This window comes from Bidens hawaiensis, unplaced genomic scaffold (genome assembly GCF_021521415.1).
Source record: "Bidens hawaiensis isolate Kalapana, Puna unplaced genomic scaffold, B.hawaiensis_p1.1 tig00002735_1, whole genome shotgun sequence".
NCBI lineage: Eukaryota > Viridiplantae > Streptophyta > Magnoliopsida > Asterales > Asteraceae > Bidens > Bidens hawaiensis.
In genome coordinates, this window is record NW_027491147.1 from 2503121 (window position 1) to 2520564 (window position 17444).

A 17444-nucleotide genomic window follows, 5' to 3' on the forward strand; every position below is an offset into this window, starting at 1 on the left:
TCTTCCAATACACAACAAACCCACTTCAATTCAATCCCAAATCCACCCAATTCGTATTCAGTTTTGAATCTTGAGGTCCAATTCGTTATTCTTGAGATGGAATTAAACCCAAAAGTGAGGTTTAGTTTAGGAAAGCAGTCTTCGATGAAGCCCGAAAGGGGTTCGGGTTCAGAACTGGAGGAGATTGATCCAAGGGTGAGGTTAATGTTCTTGGCAAGTGAGGGTGATTTGGAGGGGATTAAGAAGCTTTTAGGCTCAGGAACGGATGTGAATTTCAAAGATATCGATAACCGGACCGCGTTGCATGTTGCGGCTTGTCAAGGGTTTAGTGATGTGGCTGAGTTGTTGCTGGGAGCTGGTGCTGAAGTTGATCCTAAAGATAAATGGGGTAGCACGGTACGGTTTCGTTATTATGTTTGTTTAGTTGAGTTTATATAATGTGATTGGTTTTTGTAGGGATTGATATATTTTAGACACATTTTGTTGTTTGGTAATTGTTAGGATAGGTAATGGTTATACATTCATGTAGGGGCAGTTAGCATAGGACAAGTATTTGTGGGCGGGAGGTGGGTTCGGTTTGTTATTGTACCGTCATTCGCTATAGTAAACAACGTGTTTAACATGCTAAGTTTAACATTTATCTAAAATTCTGCATTAAAAAAAAACTAGTAATTTTGCCTCATAGAAGCGTATTTAAAAAAAGTAAGAATTTTGTGGCCGAAGTTGAGAGCCTGAAAGTTTTGTGGCGAAAGTTGGAATGGGAAAAATATTGACGTTGCGAAGTTGAAAATGGAGAAGCGTTGGGGTGGTTAAAAGCGAAAAAGTTTTTTGTGACCAATTTGTAAAAGTCTTAAGTTTTGTGGCAATCGTTGAAAGAGCAAAAGTATGCTGCCAAAGTTCTGTGGCCGACATGTAAAAGTATAAAAGATTTGGGGCGAAAGTTGAAAGAGCAAAGATTTGTGATAGCTTACTTATCCGATAAAATAATTATAATTATTTGTTGATTAATAATTGTTATGGAAAATAAAATATCTTGCTAGAATCACAGGGACTAAATTCAAGTAACCAAATTTGAGTTGCCGAAATTAACATATAGGAGCAGTTAATATAGGATACCTAAATGATTAGTTCTAATGTTAATTGTTATGGTGTCAAATATTGGGCATATTAGGTAGGAAGGAAGGAGGTAGTACTAGGCTAAATTACTTGCAATGTAGGCTCCAAGTTTAAGGATATGGTTTGACTTTTGCTGTCAAGTTGTGTGTGTTATATATTCAAAGTTCCTTATCTATCTTTATATATTGGTGTAGTTGTGCTTTGTTGAATATTATAATTATTAAAGAATAACTGTGACATGATGACTGTTTAAATATCCAAAATTAAATCAGCATACCGTTTAAATCACCATGTGTAGAACAAGTCAAGTAAATGTGATATAAGGTGCTGCAACTTGTTGACATTATGTGATAGCATTATAGATCCTTAAGCATATATACTTATCCGTTAGAATAATTATAATTAATGTAAGTGTGTATTTAAGTCTTTCATTCAGTTGACCTTTTTAAATTTAAACCAACTAGGATCTTTTCATGTATGAATATAAGCCACAAACCTTGATAATGACACTTGATGTGCATCTTTTATTGACTTTTGCATTTGGGCTTTGGTTGACCTAATCAATGTGATCTAAGTCCACAACCACATGTTCGTAAACTTAATACAGTAGTGAAAATTAGGATTAAAAAGCAGGTAATGAGAATCAAAACTAACAGAAAGATGAAAGTTAATTAAATGGTTTCTGTTTATTCTCATCTCTTTGAAGTTTTCAACATTTTCTTGATTTGTTACACTATTCTATGAAAAAGTTTATATATGTCTTGTTTTAGCAATATTTTGACTGCTATTTGATATATAATGTTTTTTCGATTTAACAGCCTCTTGCTGATGCCATCCATTATAAGCATCATGGTGTGGTTAAACTTCTGGAGAAACATGGCGCCAAACATTTGGTAAGTTATCTTTTCGCGTGTCATTATAATTTTCTTATGCTACATATGTATAATATGTATATATTTTTTAATATCTTATACATTTAGGTGTTCTTCTAAATGTTTATTTTGTTGGTTCATGCTTTTAATTTTCATTTAGATGGCTCCCATGCATGTGAACAATGCCCGTGAAATTCCAGAATATGAAATAGATGCCAAAGAACTCGATTTTACAAACAGCATTGACATTACTAAGGTAAATCATCTTTCATTTTATTTACATACACACACATATTATATGTATATAATATATTTATACGTGTTAAACTTTACCAGGGGACCTTTGCGGTGGCTTCATGGCGTGGAACGCAAGTTGCTGTAAAAAAGCTCGGGGACGAACTTTTTGTTGATGAGGACAAAGTGTGAGTTGTTATCGCTAAATGATCTGTTTTAATGCTTTATAAGCCCTCTTTTGTTAATTCTTTTGTTTTATTTATGCAGGACGGCTTTTAGAGATGAACTTGAATTACTTCAAAAGATACGGCACCCGAATGTGGTTCAGTTTTTGGGTGCTGTAACTCAAAGTAGTCCAATGATGATTGTCATTGAATATTTACCAAAGGTGTGCATTTTGCTATTCATAATTCATATACTATGATCACTTACTTTTAATATCCTAATTTATTAAAATGTTTGCTAAATTTTAGGGTGACTTTGGGGCGTATTTGAAAAGAAAAGGAGCATTGAAGCCATTAACAGCTTTAAAATATGCCTTGGATATCGCTAGGTACCTGCCTTGTCTCAGTTGAATAAGTTTAGGGGTGTCGATCTGGTCGGGTTGATGGGTTGAAGAGCATGATCCATATTTTTATTAGTATCAAAAACATCAACCAGAACATGACCATTTAACCCCTTTATCTAAACGGGCCAAACAGGATGGCAGGTTGATGATTAAGATTAATAATGAAGTTCTAAACGTGTTAATCGGGTTAGTAAGTTGTAAAAATATGGGTTAGCGGGTTGACCTAATTAACTAAACAGGTTAACCAGGTCTTTTAAATAAGCAGGTCAACCCGAAGACGACCTGTTTTAAACGGGTGGGGTGACCTTCTTAAACTTAACCGGTTAAACAGGAAAACTCGAACATGGCTTGTTAAATAAACAGGTCAACCCGAACAAGACCTGTTTTTTAAAAAAAAAAAACTGGTCTACTCAAGCACGGCCCCTTTTCTAAAAGGGTTAGATATGCCAACCCAAAACCGGATTATTTTCGTGCCATGTCGAAAATTGCCACCCCTATATGATTTTTATGGTCGACTTATTATTGCGAATTCAACTAATTATAAATTGTGATTGAACTTTGACAAATGTTCAGAGGGATGAGTTATTTGCATGAAATTAAGCCAGAACCAATCATTCACAGAGATCTTGAACCTTCGTAAGTTTTAAATTTAATATTAACCCTTTCAGTTACGAATGTAGCGAAGTCTTAATCTTCATTAGCTTGTTAAATTCTTTCTTATCGTGCGTTACTATGTTAACAGAAATATTTTGCTGGACGATTCTGGTCATCTTAAAGTTGCGGATTTTGGAGTCAGCGAGTTATTAAAAGGAACGTCCAAACATAAAAAGCTAATGAATTATCAAGATACTTCATGTGAGTATTGTTATTGTTTGCAGTTATTAAAATTATAAACTATTGTATCTACCATATATTAAAAAGCAAAAATGCAATGTATTATTCACCTTTTGCATATATGCAATATTAAATTTTCACTTGGAAATGTAGGCCAGTTATTTAGGGGTATAAATAAGCCGAGCCCGAGTGGATGGAGCTCGGCTCGTTTAGACTTAGGGGAGCTCGAGCTCAGCTCGTTTTGAGCTCTTCTTTTAAAGCTCGAGCTCGGCATGTGAATTGTTTTTTTCAAGTTTGGGCTTGGCTCATTTATTGTTTATTAATTAATTAAATACGTTTTTAATTATTTATATATTATTTTGAGAAAAAAACTTTAAACGAGCCTAAGCTCGACTCAAGCTCGAATTTGAAGTGTAAAACTTATGCATAGAAATCCAAAAGAGGTAAAACTATAAAATACACAAGACTCGAGCTCGGGCACAACAACTAAACAAGCTTTATTTGAGGCTTGAGCTCGAAAAAGCTCGACTCGTTTCGAGTTTTTTTTATCAATTTGAGCTTGAGTAGCTTGTGAGCGGCTTGGCTCGTTTACACCCTACCTGTAAATGAATCAAACATTCAGTGGGAAGTTCATTTATTTAGTAAACAAACGAACATGAACGAAACATTTTGCTCATTTAGTTAATGAACGAACGTGAACGCATGTCCCGTTCACGTTTATTATTTTTAAGCCCAATTGGTGTTGACGTTCACCTTTAACTAGTGCTTGCTCAGTTACATACATTTATGTTTGTTTGCCTATGTTCTGTTATATTCGATCGTGTATGTTCGTTTGCGTTCTGAACTGGTCGTATATACTATCAACGAGCCAACATAAACAAAAAACGAATACGAACATGTTCATTTTCTTAACGAACGAACATGAACAAGAAAACCCTATTTGTTTACTTGTTTGTGTTTGATCATTAATTGGTTAAAGTTTTTTAAATGGTGTTCGCTCAATTATATTCGTTTGCGTTCATGAACCCTCCTTTACACTATTGACGAATGAACATAAACGGAAATGAACACGGGCATGTTCATTTTTTAGTTACAGTTAAGGGAACGAACACAAAAATGTCTTGTTCGGTTTGTTTACAGGCCTAAGGAAATGTAACCATTTTCTAAAAAAAATGCATCTATTTGTAAAAGTTTGTTAAAAAGAAGTTTGTTGCATATATGTAAAAAAGTGATAAGCATGTTGCATTTTCTTGCAGTTTGCTCTTTTACAAACTATAGTTTTTAATTTGGTTACGTGTGACAGCAAGGCGATATGTTGCTCCAGAGGTGTTAAAAAATGAAGATTATGACACAAAAGTGGATGTTTTCTCGTTCGCTTTAATTTTACAAGAGGTATACCTATGAATCAAGTTTAAATATCTATTAATGTTATGTCTTAATTTTTTATTTGACTAATTATGTGTCTTGTGATTTGGTGAAGATGATTGAAGGATGCCAACCGTTTGTTACAAAGGATGAAAAAGATGTCCCTAACTTATATGCTTCAAAAGAACGTCCTCCTTTTAACGCTCCATCAAAGAGTTATCCAGATGGCCTTAAACAGTATGTTCTTTATTCCTTATTTGTAGGCGTGTAAGCGAACCAATGTGAAGCGTTCGGCTGAAAGTTCGTTTACGTTCTTTTATTTAATAAACGAACGAACATGAACAAAAAGTTTGTATTTATTCAATTAGACGAACGAACATAAACACATGCTTCGTTCGTTCATTTATGTTCGTTTATTCTTTTTCTTTTATGTGCGTTTATGTTCGTTCATTTGTTTGTTTGTGTTCGTTTATCTTTGTTTAATTTTGTTCGTTTATCTTTGTTCAGTTATGCTCATTTAGGATCGTGAATTGTTCGTTTTATTTTAAATTAACGAACACGAACATGTTCATTTCTTAAATGAACGAACACGAACACAAATACTTGTTCGATTAAGTGTCCGTGTTCGTTTGGTTCGTTTACAGGCCTACTTATTTATATGTTTCATGAATCATAAAGATATCTCTTTATAGTTTTAATCTCATCTGTTTGTAGTGGTTTTGTTAACAGATTGATTGAAGAATGCTGGCATGAGAATCCATCCAAAAGACCATCATTTAGGCAGATAATTGTGCAGCTGGAATCGATATACGATTACGTTGACCATAAAAACCGTTACAAGATCCAACCGTTTAAATGTTTCGGGCTGTTCACAATGTGTAAAGGAGATGAGGCCGATACAAGTATTCACAGCCGTTCGTCGCGCATCTAATCAAACATTTGTCATGTTTCAAGTAACTTGCAAATAATTCTTTTTGTGACATAGGATGTGGAGTTTGGTATTATTAATTGGTTTAGAGTGATTTGTTATTTTTAAGGAAGGATGGTTAGATCATAAGGATTATTTAAACAAATTTGCATTAAAAAATTTGTGAATTAATTTTTAGTTTTTGGAAGATGTGGTTCAGTGAAAAAGACATTGATGGAGAATATGGGACAATGAAAGTGGGCCCATTGATGGGCTCTAACTGATTGGACAAGTAACAACTTAGATAAGAATACAATTCGTTGAAAATACTTGTCATTTTTCATTTGTTATGGCATAAATAATTAAATGTTTGAAGTTTTAAACTCATAACGTTTTGAACAATTATCAGCTTGTATTAATTTTTTGATTCTGATATTTGTATTTTTTAAGGTTTGTTGATATGACTATGATGGCAATTTATGCATCGTGTCTACATCGAAATAATTAGGTTTCAGGTTGTTCTTTTTGTATTTTATTATTTTATAATAATCCGTTTAATCAAAAAGAGCATTTTTTGGTTAATTTGTTTTAACTTATTTGACGTGTTAATCTGATTAAAACTATTACACATAGTCCAACCCATTTAAAACATTTAAACCCCATTTAAAACATTTAAACCCCTTTACTACCATCCAACCCATTGAGGGTGTGTTTGGGATTCCTTAATTAAATGAAAAGGACTTCTTATTAAAAGACCTTATTAACTTATGAACTTTTTAAAAGGAGTTTTTAAAAAAATGTTTGGATTAACTTATGTGTTGGAGAAAACCAAAATGACTAAAAAGGACACTCTTTTTAAAATGAAGTGTAATGGGTTTTGAGGGTTAGAAGGGTATAATAGGTAAATCAAACACATTAAGTTAATAAGTTAGAAATTCCTAACTTTTCAAAACCCCTTTATTTTGCCTTGCTCATAAGTTAAAGCCCATAAGGCCTTATGGTTTGCCAAATACCTTATACATCTTATTAACTTTTCAAAAAGTTTATAAGTTATAAGTTGATGAAAATAAGGAACCAAACACCCCCTGACTCGCTTAGAATATTGGGTTGTAACTGAAGGGCTTGTAGCCTATCTATATCAAAGAATGTAAAGACGTTCGTTTTTAAGTGGTTGAGGATTCTATCTCATGATATTCTGAAGTAGGTCTAGAGGAGCGTATTTTAAGATTGTCTAAGTTATGTAATGTATTTCAAGCGTGTAATATATGTTACATTTGAATTTACCAATTCAACTTGCCAACCTGAAACCTGTTAACTCACTATGATTATCAACCCATGAAAGTTTAGGGATGACAATGGGATATGAGACATACTTTGGTAATCTCCGTCCTAATCTGACTATTTTTAGATCCCATATTTGTTGATATCCATTAGTCATTACCCATTGGATTCATTGTTATACTAGTTTATAGATATATTACCTACTTGGATGGATTAAATCAAGGGACCTTGGGTATTAACAGTGGACAGTTAGGGAATAACAAAAGTTTTTGGACAAAACCTTCACTAGGAAGTGAGAAATAGACATTTTGGTAATTGTCCCTAAATCCCTCTTTGTTAGGAATGCTCATTACTTATAACCTGATCATAAACTCAATTTGAAAACCAATTTAAAATATAATATATACAATCACGACCTCTAGCAGTTTATAATTTTAATAATTCAAGTTTCTAGCAAATTCAACGCACTTTATCTTAAGATTGTATAATATATATTCATATATTCATTTTAGATGCGGGTAAACGAGTTCGATAATCAGGTTAATATCATTTGAGAGCATCCACAACGTGGCTTATGTGGCCACATCCGTGATCTACAGTTTTTATAGTGTTGAATGAGTGTTTGTTCAAAATTTGATGTGAAGGATTGTAGTCGTTTGGTGCTCGGGATGCTGTAATGCCATATTCGTCCTAAACTCACAATTTTTTTAAAACTAATCCTACATTTAGCCGCATAACCTGAAATTATGTCCATCCTAAATATCTCGGGGGTCTGGGTTTCCTTTGCCTTTATGCATGCAAGTTATCCATTTCTGCATTCTTGCAAATGATTTCTTCCCCAACTTGATATACACACCAGAAAATGGTGTTGTTGTGTTTATTTATTACATGTATACTGATTTTACGACATCATTTAAGTAGTCTTTAATCCAAATTTCTATTTTCAGCATGGTTCTTGGTCCCTTCATCTACCCAACAATCAAGTGACTCTCAAGTAGCTCAAAGGTAGGGCTTGGTACTTTTGCCTGTAGTTCTTATAATTTTATGTCATGTTCTTTTTCAATATCATTCTTTAAAGTTGAACTTTTTATTAAAAATTTGAAGGGCAATTACACATCTTGACATTTTAATCATACATAGTTCCAAATCCAAATCCAAATCCAAATCCAAATCCAAATCCAAATTTTGATTTTGTTTTTGTGTTTTTTTAAAAGAAAGGATTTAAATCTTTAGTCAAAAGTACCAAAAAGATTTATGTATATGCATTTCAATGCATCATTAATGAGGCCATCTAAATTTTTTTTTATGTTTTTCATATTACAATCTACAAAGAAAGGAACAACATATAGTTTGATGTTAATAATTAGTTTAGGGTTGTGACAGGTCTTACTGTTAGGTCATGGGTTGCAGACTTCAACATCACATTTGATCTATTAAAGCTATGGTTTTACTTTGTAATAGTGGTCCCTTGCTCCTTTAAGGTCATTGGGATCTACATGCTATGAAGGAAACCTTAATTGACATTAGTCCTACTGATATCAATTAAATCATTTTTGTGCTTTTGAAACTTTTATAAATTTATTATTTTAAGCATTAACATTACAACTTATAGCTTTGATAAATTTAAGAAGTTTAATTTGATTTTGAAACTTTTATAAATTTATTATTTTAAGCATTAACATTACAACTTATAGCTTTGATAAATTTAAGAAGTTTAATTTGATTTCAAGAAAAAACCGTTGAATTGGTAACTAAGGGTGAGTGCAATGAGGCGACAAAATGGAGGTTTTGGGGCTAAAAATTTGTTGAACACCGTTACATAGGGGCGACAAATGGGGCGAAATGGGGTGGGCGAGGAGTTCATGTCGCCCACTATGTATGTTTGTTATATTATTATTATAATTTGTGTGTGTGATATACATACATATATATATATATATATATATATATATATATGTTTAAGTTCAAGAGACAAATGATATTACTACGAAAAATATGAGAAATGAATATGAGTCACTAGTTTTATTTTAGATTTTAAAAGCTTGAAGATAAATGAAAAAGATGTAAATGCAACAATTAGTACACACACTTTCTCTTCAATTAATACAACTAATATAATCATAAAAAATCTCTCTAATTAATATATCTACCAAATTTAAGTATAATAATTAAAAAGATAAAAACATTAATTTAGTTTTATAATTTATTTACATCTTCTTCATATTATCCAACAAAAATACAATTTATTCATATAATACTAGTTCTTTATATTAAAAAAACAATTTATTTTCACTCAATTTATTAGCATATATTAACGCGTAATTTTTAAAAATAAATATCAAACATAATATATTTTTTTTAATTGATATATCTAGAAAAACTATTGTCATAAATAATAAAAAAATGTCATACAAATGTGTCTATTAAATATAAACAATAAATATACAACCTACACAAAATTATATAAACTACACATGTTTTGAGCAATAAAAAACGTACAACATACAAAAAAACATACAACTTACATACTTAATTCGACATCAACAATTATATAAACTACACAAAGATACACATATCTTACACGTGTGTAGGTTATATGTTTTTTGTGTGTAGGTTATATGTTTTTTTATTCTTAAAACAAGTGTGAGTTATATATTTTTGTGTAGGTTGTATATTTCACAATTAATGCAAACATGTGTAAGATAGTTTTTTGTATTATTCATCATAATGTAACTACGTGTTGATTGATATTGATAAGTTGGGTTGGAAGAAATTGGTTTTAAATAGAAACAAATTTTAGTGTATGAATAAATTGTATTTGTGTAGGATAAAATTTTCGTGTGTAGGTTATATGTTTTCGTGTGCGTGTGTATTTTATTGATGATAAATTGTGTGTAGATTATATGCTTTCTAATTTTTATAACAAGTGTAGGTTATACGTTTTTGTGTAGGTTGTATACTTTTTTGTTGATATTTAATGCAAACACGTGTAAAATAGTTTTTTGTATTATTTATCACAATATAACTACGTGTTGATGGATATTAATATATTGAGTTGGAATAAATTGGTTTTTGATAGAAAGAAATCTTAATGTATTAATCAATTGTACTTGTGTAAGATAAAAATTTAAAACACAAAATTAAGTTATAAAAATAAATGAATTCTTGGTATTTTTCAATTATTGTAATTTGATTAGTTATATTAATTGAATAGAAAACTATTGTGATTTATTAGTTATACTAATTGAAAAGAGAGAATACATTTATAGTTTCTTAATTTTTGTTTAAGTTTTTAGACCATGTGTAGTCATAAAGTCTCACCCCTAGGCATTATGCGCCGTCATCAAAGTCAAAGTTATTAGACGTGGAAGTCAAAGTTTTTAGACCAGTTTTTAGACGTGGCATCCAGTCAAAGTTATGCCTTTATACAAAAACAGGGTGTAGTCATAAAGCCTCATCCCCAAGCATTATGCGCTACGTGGCGCTCATTTCACTTTTACACTTTTTTGTTTTTTTTTAATTTTTATTAAGAAAAAATTAGTTTGTTAGTTATATTATTGTAATTTGATTAGTTATATTAATTGAATAGAAAACTATTGTGGTTTATTAGTTATATTAATTGAAAAGAGAGAATACATTTATAGTTTCTTAATTTATGTTTAAGTTTTTAGACCATGTGTAGTCATAAAGTCTCACCCCTAGGCATTATGCGCCGTCGTCGAAGTCAAAGTTATTAGACGTGGAAGTCAAAGTTTTTAGACCAGTTTTTAGACGTTGCGTCCAGTCAAAGTTATGCCTTTATACAAAAACAGGGTGCAGTCATAAAGCTTCATCCCCATGCATTATGCGCTACGTGGCGCTCATTTCACTTTTACACTTTTTTGTTTTTTTTTTTTAATTTTTATTAAGAATAATCAAATAACAATAATATTCTATTAAATAAATATTACATTAAAATAAAAAAAAACTACTCGTCGTCGTTGTCGTCCTCGTCGTCTTCGCCCTCTTCGTCTTCGCCCTCGTCGCCGTTATCATCGTCTTCATTGTTGCCCTCATTTTGATCATCGGCTTCACCAAGAAAAGATTGATTCATCCAAAGATGTTGGACCAAATCCTCCTTTAGTGCGTTATATATCTCTTTTGACCGCACGAAATCCGAGTTTTCGAGTCTTTGCTCCATACTTGCTGGAGTCTGTGGTGGATTCGGGTCCGGTATGAAAGTTGGACATGTTGCTCTTCCCTCGTCCTCGATGATCATGTTATGCATTATGATACACACATACATAGCACATTTCATTCTTTCTAAAGACCATAGACGATAAGGATTTTTAAAAAAATGCCATCGTTGTTGAAGAACACCAAAACACCTCTCGATATCGTTTCTCGCAGACTCTTGCACTTTCTTAAAATCTTGTCTTTTTTCATCCGTCGGGTCTTTAAATGTTTTAACGATTATCGTATACTCTGGATATATTCCATCACCCAGATAGTACCCATGATGGTAGAAGTTTTCGTTAGCCGAAAACGAAGCGACGGGAATGGTCACAGATATGTGACTCTCCATCACAAGAGACTGCTCTAAGACTGTAATGTCATTGTTGGAACCGGGAATACCAAAGAATGCCGACCAAATCCAAAGGTCGTATGAAGCAATCGCTTGAATGCTGACCGTTGGTCCCTTTTGGTCACCTCGTGTGTATTGACATTGCCATGCAGTTGGACAATTAGCCCATTCACAATGCATGAAATCTACACTCCCTATCATGCGGTGGAAACCATGCACCCTTGTATGTGCCTCGTAAAGACGTTGTAGATCGTTCAAGTTGGGCTCTCTCAGATAATGTGGGCCATATAGTTTCAATATTCCTATATTTTACACAACTTTTATAAAATAATTGATTAAAGTAAACAAGTTATATAATTATTAAAAAAAACGTACCGTAACAAAAATACTCCAAGGTGTCCCGAGTTGTTTTATAGGCCATCTTTAAATACTCGTCGTTGATGTCGGCCGTGTTTCTGTATGCGAGCACGCGTACGGCTGACGTAACCTTCTGAATAGCCGTTAATCCTAGTGTCCCTCGGCCGTCCGGCTTTTGCTTAAAGTAATAAAGCTCACGCTCCAAATCATTGGTGATGCGCATAAATAAATTTTCAGACATCCAAAAACGACGCCTAAAGGTCAACAGGTTGTTGGCTTCGGTACGATCTTGTTCGATATATGCTCTTTTTGAAACTGGGGGGTGGTGGAGAGCTAATCGCACTCGTAACGAAACTCATATAAGTTGTCGCGAGCACAATCACACTCGTAACCGCCTCTTCCTCCGCGTCTTCTTTGGCTTGTTGGTCGGGCCCGAAAAACCGTTTATATATAGATGGAGGATCCATTTATAGTGAAGTTTGTGTGAAGAAATATAAAGTTGAAAGAGATATTTTATAAATTTGATGAGTTTTGATTGGGGATGAATTGATTTAATATATAGAAAATATTTTTTTTAAATTAGTAACGGTCATATGACCGTTCGAATTAAATATTATTATTTTTTATTCCTTTTCCGGCGTTTTACACATAACGCGCAAAAAAAACCCGGGTGTTCTCGGGCATTATGGGCCAAAACGCCGTCCCATAACACGCCACTACGCTTGGTCTTAAAACTTAAATAAAATTAGTGGCTCATATTCATTTCGTATTTCTCGCAGTATTATTATTTCTCTCTTGAACCATCTCATATATATGTGTGTGTGTGAGAGAGAGAGAGAGAGAGACTATAACATCATTACACTCTTAACACAAAAACTCAATTTTTACTGACTGGACATCACATTGTGCAAATCGCCCAATTTTATAACTCCTCCACTACACATAACCTAACAACCATGTATTCAGAAAGTCACCGTCTACATATACATGGGCGGATCTATACGTGTGAGTGCGTGTTCACGGGAACCCACTGAGTTTCGGATTTTATATAGAACTCCGACAAAAAACATGAGAGTGAACCCACATATAAATTGTGATTGAACTCATACTCACAATAGAGACTTGGTCTAGTGGTAAAACCTTGCTTTCCTAAACTAAGAACCTGGGTTCAATTCTCACCCAAAGCAGTTTGTTTTTAGTGATTTAACTCCTTTTAATCGTGTATGCTGTACAGATCCTAATTTTGTTTGATATTCTTACCCTCAGCAGTTTATTTATAGTGATTTAAACTCTTTTGTATGATAAAACAATAAGTCATCATCATTATAATACGCATGTGGCTAAAAATAATGGTTTGTGATTGTATAATAATTATAGTGATGATGCATGTAAGCACACAAATACACATTCAAACCGAGCCGAACCATTGAAATGATCCGAACCTTCAAACCGATCCGAATAGTGAACCCACTGATCCGCCACTGTACATATAATACATAACACACCACTACTCACGGTTGTCATGTAAATAAATTAGTTTTTTGGTTGGGTAACTTGACACCGCAAACTACATTCATGTATTCTTTTCAAAATAAAACGAACTCACATGAAGGTTATAATAACCTAAGTTAAATATAAGTTGATTTGGTTGCATTTCTATTAAAACCAATATCCATTTAAATTAAAATAATTTATTTCTTATATGAGAAAGTGATACTCGTCTAAATTTAGACGTAAAACCCACTAAAACTACGTAATTTTTTATTTATCAGTTAAATGGTTTTCTTAAACTTTACTTTTTTATTTTTTGTTATAATTACCGAAACTTTTTCATGTTTGAAACTTTTTCATATTTAATACTATTGCTTTATATCCATCTTTCGACTTTTGATACCGCGCCTTTAATTTTTTTTGTGTTTACTAATTTATGTTTAAAAAATTGTGTTGGTATCGCCAATACGAACCGAATTTGCATCGGTCGACAGTTGTAACGTGTTGTTTTTTTTGGGGTTTTATATGTGCTAATTGGTTGTATTTTGGTATTGACGGGTTTATTTCTTTTCTTTAGTTCCGATGTCGTAACCTGATACAGACTAATTTTGTGTCGGCTCGCAACACGTTCGTGGTTTAACGTTTTTATGTATGTTTTTCGTTCGGTTTAATGGTCACGTCATGAAGCACATGTCCTAAATACTAGTTTATTATGTTATATAGTATAAAAGAGAAGCTTGGTGACGTAATAGCATGATTGGTCCACTTAGCCTTTTGTGATTGGTCAAGTTATTTATTCTCTTGTATTTCTATTAAATTTGATAATTAAACAGTTATTCGTGTCAATCACCACAGCAACAACTAGAAACGGACTCGCTCGGGTTTTACCGATCCTCCGCCGCAACATTCGGGCTCTACCAACGCCCAAATTTTACCAACCTTATTGTTTTGGTTCTGATACCATAACGAACGTAACTGGAATCGACCTAATTTGGGTTAACTCACCTCCGCGATACCCAAGATAAATAATGCTCGAGTTTTACCGATCGATGCCACCCGATAGGTCCACCTCAATTTTTCTATTTTTTTGTTATGTTTTATTTTGGTTTCAGTAAAGGTATAACGACACACGTGACCAAAATTAACCGATGTAACATCCGAAAATTTATAATGTTGAATAAAGAAAGTTGCGTTTAGTGATTTCGCGTTATTAATTAATTAATATCGAGTAAAGAACGGATCATGGACTTAGATTAATCGAGATGGGTTAAATGAGAATGGGCCTTAGGTCCATGGGCTTTAAGGGATATAAATATCCCCTAAACCAACCTAAAACCCTAAACCCTCATTTCATTTCCATCATAATCTCTACACACACCCAAAACACACACAACCCGAACCAAGATCCAAAGGCGAGGACCCGAGCTTGTTGGTGCTAGATCGTCATGACGAACCAAAGCAACAAGACCAGCTCGTGTTCGTAGTTCGACTCGTTTATTGTACGTTTATATCGAGAACTTGTTCGTTTAGGTTTGGATTAGTATAGAAATGATAGATCTGTGTTTATATGGTAAAAACGAATCCAACAAAGCTAAACTTACTGAAAATGGTTATGATTTGATGGGTTAATCGATTGATAAAAGAACCTGTAACCTATATGCCTAAATCGCACCATTTAAACATCGATGTTAGGTCGATTTGATGGTTGGGGTTTGTAGGCGCTGGTCAGACGATTCCGTTGATACCTAAATCGAGTTATTTGGTTAAGAAACGAAGATGATCACGGGGTTAAGGACGATCAGGCCGATGCTGGGCAACTTCGCCTGCGAACTGGGCAACTTCGCCTGCAAACTGATAACTTCGCCTTCAAAGCTTAACTTCGCCTATGGCAAAGTTCGCCTAGCTGGTAACTTCGCCTAAGGCCAAGTTCGCCTAACTGATAACTTCGCCTAAAGTTAAGTTCGCTTAAGGTTTAACTTCGCCTAAAGCTAAGTTCGCCTAAGGTTTAACGTCGCCTAAAGCTAAGTTCGCTTAAGGTTTAACTTCGCCAAAAGCTAAGTCCGCCTAAGGTTTAACTTCGCCTAAAGCTAAGTTCGCCTAAGGTTTAACTTCGCCAAAAGTCAAGTTCGATTAGAAAATAAATTAAAAACCAAATGGAAAATGTGTTAAGACAGTTAATGAAAATAAAATTTTTCCAAGCTGACCTGGCAGCTCGACCCCAGCCAGGGGCTCTGCCCCTTGGACCCTGCTAGGGGCTGCCACCCCTAGACCCCGCTGCCAGGGGCGCTGCCCCCGGACCCTTGTTCGTTGTGGGTACTAGTTAAGACTAGAAAGATGATATAAGTAGTGATAGTTAATTGATACGTATACTTGTTATACAGTCAGCCGTACACAACTGAAGAAAGGGATAACTATTAACGGAGAGCGTAACATGATCTAGGTGAGTTTCTAGCCCCATTTATGTGTTATGTTTTCGGGGCTGTGTGCATACTCAATATGTTTGTTAATACGCTTATCCTAAGAGATAAGTGTATGCCTTATGTGCATAATGTGATATGTATGAATGACTGCTTGATGGTACGTGAACGATCTTCGGATATTGCACGTACTGTCAGGTTGTAACGCTATGTATAAGGTAAGTATGATATGTTTGCTTATGTGTATGAACGTGATAAAGTTAATAAAAGAAGGAAATGATGGTTGTATGGTTGTATGGTTACGAAAAGGATACCGAGCCCTAATAATACTCGAGGTATGATGTATGGTTGTATGGTAACGAAGAGGGAATCGAACCCTACTAATATTCGAGAACTAGGGAACCGAACCCTACTAATATTCGAGGAAAGAGGGTACCGAGCCCTAATAATACTCGAGGAAAGAGGGTACCGGGCCCTAATAATACTCGAGGTATGATGTATGGTTGTATGGTAACGAAGAGGGAATCGAACCCTACTAATATTCGAGAACTAGGGAACCGAACTCTACTAATATTCGAGGAAAGAGGGTACCGAGCCCTAATAATACTCGAGGAAAGAGGGTACCGAGCCCTAATAATACTCGAGGAAGGAGGGTACCGAGCCCTAATAATACTCGAGGAAGGAGGGTACCGAGCCCTAATAATACTCGAGGAATGTAGGCGTAATGCTCTTTATAACGTAAGATATGAAAGCAAGTTAATACAAAAAAAGAAAGTAAGAAAGTACGAAATTATGAACGAAAGAATATAAGTTTATGTGTATTGTATAATGTATGATTAACTAGAACTCACTCAGCGTAGCTGACTTTTAGTATGCACGCAGGTGAGTAGGATGAGGCAGCTCGCTTGAGGAGACACGTGGCACTGAATAAGAGGCTGGCATCGGAAGACTCAAGACGTTTAAGTTTAATGTTTCGTTTATTTTGAAAGACAAAATGATGTTTTAAGACAAGACGTGTTTTGTTATGAAATGTTTTATGAAAGCTTTTATATTCCGCGAATGTTTTAATTAACTCTGATATTTAGAACTGCGTTTATGAGTAAATCCAACACGAAAGTAGGGCTACCGGTAACGGGGTCTTACAACCGAATTCACGTGACTTACCACCTCAACGCTTGGGAACGACAACACTTGAGTTTTACCAATCTGCCCCGGCGCAACACGTTGGGTAAAACACTAGCTTATAACAATTGAGAAGTTTGGTGCCGCGAAGCCTCCATTAAGCCACATGTCGGTATCAAATTGATATACTATTTGTTTGTTTTTGTTTTTTTACTTTCGGTACAGTAACGAAAATTGGTTGAACGCTAATTTTGTTTATGTTTTTTAGTTCCGACATTGTAATGAACGTGACAGAAACCAGACGAATTCTCGTAGA

General features: G+C 34.1%; 1 protein-coding gene across 1 annotated transcript; it reads left to right on the forward strand.

The window, feature by feature from the left end:
• On the forward strand, window positions 1–6213 carry LOC143620953 (serine/threonine-protein kinase 12-like). The gene is made up of 11 exons (XM_077092514.1): window positions 1–396; window positions 1935–2009; window positions 2149–2244; window positions 2325–2410; window positions 2490–2610; window positions 2696–2775; window positions 3364–3426; window positions 3533–3645; window positions 4928–5016; window positions 5105–5226; window positions 5719–6213. Exons 1-11 carry the CDS (start codon window positions 97–99, stop codon window positions 5918–5920), a joined length of 1347 nt encoding a protein of 448 aa, XP_076948629.1. The 5' UTR covers window positions 1–96; the 3' UTR covers window positions 5921–6213.
• The last annotated feature ends 11231 nt before the right edge of the window (window positions 6214–17444 follow it).